Source organism: Limulus polyphemus, unplaced genomic scaffold (genome assembly GCF_000517525.1).
Source record: "Limulus polyphemus unplaced genomic scaffold, Limulus_polyphemus-2.1.2 Scaffold367, whole genome shotgun sequence".
Taxonomy (NCBI): Eukaryota; Metazoa; Arthropoda; class Merostomata; order Xiphosura; family Limulidae; genus Limulus; species Limulus polyphemus.
The window spans coordinates 394303-400406 of record NW_013665977.1 but is presented as its reverse complement, the minus strand read 5'-3'; the positions used below and the strand labels follow the sequence as shown (position 1 = coordinate 400406).

The window sequence follows — 6104 nt, the reverse complement described above, 5'->3', positions numbered from 1 at the left end:
TCAAAGACTGTCTACACAATGTAGTACAAGTCAAGAACTATTTACATTATGTATTACAACAGGTTAAGTTATATCTACACAGTGTAGTACAACAAATCAAAGACTGTCTATACGGCGACAATGGTTAAGTTATATCTACACGTGGTTATTTACGTGAACGTAAAACTTTTCCATTTGCATTATTTTATTACATACTTGTATTGATATAAACATCCATATATATATAATAGGTTACTAGGAGGGTTGGAAGGAAGATAAACAGACAGTACTATAAAGCTACTTGCATGTTAATGTGTATAATAAGAGGTAAATGGAGTTAGTAACATTAGAATGGGTAATAAAATAGGTCGGTAGCGAAATAAGGCCAAACGGGTAATGAATGAAAAGGTTACAGGTAACCTGTAGATGGAGCTGCATGTGTCTGTGAATGTATTTCTGTGGTTAATACATACACAAAAAAGATAAATATACAGTAGTTCAAAATGTGAAAACAGCCTCTCGTTTGCGTGTTTTTAATATGCTTCACAAATTCTTTTCTAAAGATAAGTTAAATAATATGAAATAGATTTGAAAACTAATTGCAGTCGTGATATTTCCATCATACAAATACTGCTTAACTCCCTCTAGCAAGATTTATTACGATGGACCAGAAACATTTATTGAAGGCAGGAAGATTCAGTGGTTATTTTCGTGTATGTAATTTTTTTTTACTGATAAACGGTTTCAAATCTCTCTAATAAACGGTTCTGGATCTCTCTGATAAACTGTTCTGGATCTCTCGGATAAACGGTTTTGGATCTCTCGGATAAACGGTTCTGGATCTATCAGAAGAGAAAGAAAAAGTGTTCAATGACTTCTTCCCAACAAATTAATAAATCATGTCTTTAAAACAAGTAAAAGTAGAGTATAAAGAAGCGTAAAATTAACGGAATTTCTTAAAATGTTTGTCTGTCTTTAATTTACAGATATTAAAAATACTAAAGAATAATCTATATCCGTGTAGTAATGCAACGAATATAGCTACCATCGTTACTAAGAAGTATGTTTCAGTTACTGCTTTATACTTATATAGGTGTTCGATCCTCCCAAGCTAAGAGAACACTACACCTGCCAGTCCCAGTTTGTCCGAGACGTAATAGCTATATTACCGACTGAAACAATATGCAGGATTATACCAGGTAAGACATTATAGTGAGTTTTACACCTGCCAGTCTCAGTTTATTCAAGGGACGGCTAGCACAGGTGACCTTTGCGTAACTTTGCGCGAATATCTAAAAAAAAAAACACATAAATTTCCAGTAACAGCATAATTTATTTTATTGTTTAACACTTGCAAGAAGTAGTTTTAAGATATCAGTGTTTCCTCTGAGTAACTCTGAGAGCTTATGGAGCTAAAAATTGTGTTTCGATACCCTCAGTGGACAGAGCACGGATAACCAGCTGTTTATGTATCTTTGCACTTAACAAAAAACAAACCCTCTGGTCATAGTTCAAAGTTAGAGGCGGCGGAAAAAAGTCTTAGTAGCTTTAACATAAGTAAAAAATTACAGAGTAATATTAAAGTCCAGGGAATTAAAATTAAATTCATCTTATTTTCAAAAAAATATGGATTAATAAAAGATAATTTACATGCGACTGTAAAAAAAAATTAGGATTCGATAAATACGATATGTTGTTAATCAAATCAGTTTATTGTTTACATATCAGGCCGCAAATTGAGGCCAAAGTGACCAATATTTGGCAAACACGAAGACCAATTTGTCTCAAATTGAAAGGCCGGATTATTTTGGTAACGTGTGATCAAGATGACTATTATTTACGTTTCTTCTCTGTGTGAGGACTTCTCCTAATCATTTTATCCATGATCAGTTATGTGTTAAAACGATTTAAAAACTTCGTGGAGCCTTCATTTGCTTCTCTGCTCATGGCCCGGCGTGGCCAGGTGGTTAAGGCACTCGACTCGCAATCTGAGGGTCGCGGGTTCGAATCCCCGTCTCACCAAACATGCTCGCCCTCTCAGCCGTGGGGGCGTTATAATGTTACGGTCAATCCCACTATTCGTTGGTAAAAGAGTAGCCCAAGAGTTGGCGGTGGATGGTGATGACTAGCTGCCTTCCCTTTAGTCTTACACTGCTAAATTAGGGACGGCTAGCGCAGATAGCCCTCGTGTAGCTTTGCGCGAAATTCAAAAAACAAACAAACAATTCTCTGCTCATAATCTCTTGTTCTTTGCTCCTAACAGCAAGAAAAAAATATTGTGTGCAAAGAAGCTTTACAGTAGATCAGTAAATTAGCATGTAAATAAAGAATTAAATCAGTTAAATCCATTTTCATCCTAGCAACGCCGGGTACTCTGCTAGTGCTAATATAATACTAAATTGACTTTCAACGATTTGTAAGCATAATGAAGTGTTTTATTTGTGTGTGTGGGTGGGGGGGGGGACGATACTACATATTTCAACAGAACATTGGTCTGCCTTTTTTTAAATACCCGAATAAGATAGACCAATGTTCTGTCCAAATATGTCCCCCCCCACCAAAAAAAAATGAGCCATTTCATTATGCTTTAAATCGTTGATTGACAATTTACTGTTAAGATTCTGCACGTAATGAGTCTAACGACGTCATCATTTGTTTACGTCATCGTTTGTTTTTGTTGATCTTCGAAAAGATACTTTCCTCAGCAGTAGATTAGGCGTGTATTTAAATTTAAAATGTAAATTTTAATCTATTCACCTTAATATTGATTATCACAAACAGTCCGTGGTGATTCAACGGTAAATTTGAGAGCATTTAACGCTAAAACTCGGGTTTAGATACCTACAGTGACAAAAGCATATATAGTCCACTGTGTAGATTTGAGCTTAACAACAAACAAATTTATCCTAAATCGATAGCACATTAAATAATTATATTCTTTTCTAGTACAATCACGTAATTTATGCAATGAAATAGTGTAAAATACAAACCTATTTTCCAAAATAAACATATGGTATTTATGTTTTTGTTGTTTTTCAGAAGTCACTCGCATTCCGAAGCATTTCTTATACACATGTGGGGGCGGTAAGTGTTCTATTTCGTAGTATTTCTGGGTAATGTCATAACTTCCGAGTGACTGAGGTGTTTTGATTTTATCAGCTAATTTGATCTAAGATAATCATATACTCATTAAAGACTGATATACACAGAAAAATATTTTCTTATTTTTTATCAGGAATAAGGATAAGGTTTCAAAATAAGCTTTATTAATTAACTATAAAAACTAGGCTTCAGGAGCTTGCGGGTTTTGTACAATTTTATAAAGGTATCACAATTCGCCATTAGTCTGCCTAGTTGTCACGGTTTATATATATATATTGTTTTTTACAAGTGTGACAAATGGCACAAACATTTCGCGCAAAAATATATAAACCAAAAATATAATTTCCCGTACATAATACTACCAAACCTTCCCTTTCAACCAGATTTGAGTTTTACTTTGAAGTTTGGTTCTCGAGAAATTGTTTGTGTTTCCAATCGGTAAATATTTCACTTATAATTGATATAAATAGTGTACTTCGAGATAAATGAACTAATTTTCCTTTAAACAAGTTTTAAAATTTAACTTCTCACGACCTGCTTATTCCTCAATAGACCTTAACTTACTTGTCCAAATATTATTTTACACCTAGTGAGGAACAGCGTAATTGGTGAAAGAAGACAAATACTTGTAAAATATGGTAAAAGAACAATAAAATATTAGTTGTTCAAAGAAAATCCTTCCAAGAGCGTGAATGTACGTCTACAAGATAGTAGTTGATTTTACAGAAGTTTATTGGATCACGTATCCATGTACAGTGAATCTACGCCTACAAGATAGTAGTTGATTTTACAGAAGTTTATTGGATCACGTATCCATGTACAGTGAATCTACGCCTTCAAGATAGTAGTTGATTTTACAGAAGTTTATTGGATCACGTATCCATGTACAGTGAATCTACGCCTTCAAGATAGTAGTTGATTTTACAGAAGTTTATTGGATCACGTATCCATGTACATTTAAATAAGTAAGCATTTCGGCTGATAAATGTAGTTAATTAAACTATAGATGAAAGAAATTAAGAAACTGTCTTATATGTTTATGTTATTATTAGGGATTTCGTTTTCAACTATTACTATAAAAAAATAATGAAATACTGAATCATGTCAAAATCAGTAATCATATTTAAAGCCTGATGACTGTAAAAGAAAACCATTGGTTGTGTTTAAGTAGCAAGCCTGATGAACCTAAGTATTAGCCGAAAGGCCCCCGTCTCCACTGGATAAGGCAAACACAGTGTGGCTCAAATATTATTTTATATTTTTCTTTGTTTTCACTCAACAAGTTCTTAAGAATGTAACTCAGTAGAACTGATAAAATACCGTAATCTGGACTTATCCTCGTTGAGAGTTTATTATATTCAAAATGTTTGTAAACGAGTAAAAAATAAAAGGTCCTGTATGTTGAAAGGTTAATTCTTTTCATAAGGAATATATATATATATATGGTATTCTTAAAGTAGACGGAAAAAATATTAAACCAATTAAATGTGGATTCTCTATTCCCTCAGCCCGATTGACGAGACTTGCAAAGCTGCACGCCCCCTACAAGTTTTACGATCTCGTAGACAGGTAATGTAGGAGCGTTTCCTACGTTGGTACTGTAATGTTTCAAAGCGAGATTTAGTTTAACATTGGGGTTTGATAAAGATCGTTTAACCAACGTACTAGTAACATAATTATTTTTCCCCTTACGACTAATTTGGACATTTCTTTGAGTTTTCAGATGATCAAAGTACTTCGTTTGTCGTTTTACCAATTAGATTTAGTAGAAGAAAAAATTAATAAACTTTTTGTTCGAGATTTGGTTTCTGGTAAGATTAAATCAAATATGGGGTTAAATAATTAATTATTTCGACGTAGAATAAAAAAAATATGCGTCAGTAACTAAAGGAATATTTACGGTAGAAGAAGAATTCGAAAGCATGGACTATTTTAATCAGTAACAGAATACACGAAAAACACAGTATAAGATATCCAAACTTAGTCATCACAATCAACTATACATAAATTACAAGAAATCATGCTAAAACAAAGAACAGAAAACCAAGTGTTATTAAGTTTAATGGTTTTCTGTTTCTAGTTTGAAAGCGTTAGAGCTTTAGTTAATTATTCTATGTATTATCACTCACAAGAATTAGAGATAAATAATGCAAGGAAATCAGGTCTAAAAGTACTGCAATGAACAGCTGTTGCATCAGATCTAAAGCATAGGTGTCAGAATATTTAACATGTACTTGTCGAAGTATTTTTTTCTGGAATGGTTGTTGCCTTAATGTTGTATTAACTTTACCTAGCTATTTTTTTTACTGTTTTAAAGTTAGAGTATGTTTGTACGTAATATGTGTGTATGGATAGCGTTTGCTATAGTTGTGAGGTAAATATCTTCAGGAAAAGTCAAATATCAAGACTCGTGTTTCTCTGTACGCAGCCGCACAAGTAATCCCAATGGAATCAGAGCCTTTCGTCTCACTCTTTCCTTGATAACTGTAATTCACTGGATTGGATGCCTCTATTACATTGTTTCTGAGGTACGTAGAAGTGTTTGCTTAGTTAGACACTACTCAATAGACTTTTCTACTTTTGTAAACGAAAAATGAATACGTGCAAGCATGAATATTGAGCTTGTTGACTCTGCTGTCCTGTAAACGTTTTAACTTGTGAAGTTTAACTCATTTGAATCAGTGTAAAAATATTTAGTATGAACACTAATAGAGCAGGCTAATAAGCACATATACTTTACCTACCTATAATAACCCATGTTTACATATCTTCAGTAATGAAAAACAAAATGAAGAAAAACTAGCTAACTAGCCAGATCTCTCACACATTTAAATATTTATTTCTCCTAATCTTAATTAAGTATATATTTTTACTATCCTTGTGCGTTTCGTCTAGCACGAGGGTCTCGGATCAACTGGATGGGTGTACACAAGCGATGCTGACAAACAACGACTTTTCAGGTATGTACCTGTTGCTTAGAGATTCAAGTTTCGTCTCTTTTATTTACAAATATGCCATACACA

General features: G+C 33.4%; 1 protein-coding gene across 3 annotated transcripts in view; it reads left to right on the top strand.

Annotated features, from left to right (window-relative positions):
• LOC106457737 (cyclic nucleotide-gated channel rod photoreceptor subunit alpha-like) overlaps positions 1-6104 on the top strand; it is a 63865-nt gene that overhangs the window by 19738 nt on the left and 38023 nt on the right. For all 3 annotated transcript variants that reach the window (XM_022383752.1, XM_022383751.1, XM_022383753.1), the window contains exons 7-11: positions 1073-1178; positions 3019-3063; positions 4590-4650; positions 5510-5609; positions 5977-6041. In XM_022383752.1, the coding sequence (XP_022239460.1) occupies positions 1073-1178; positions 3019-3063; positions 4590-4650; positions 5510-5609; positions 5977-6041 (377 nt within the window). The remainder of the gene's footprint in view (positions 1-1072; positions 1179-3018; positions 3064-4589; positions 4651-5509; positions 5610-5976; positions 6042-6104) is intronic.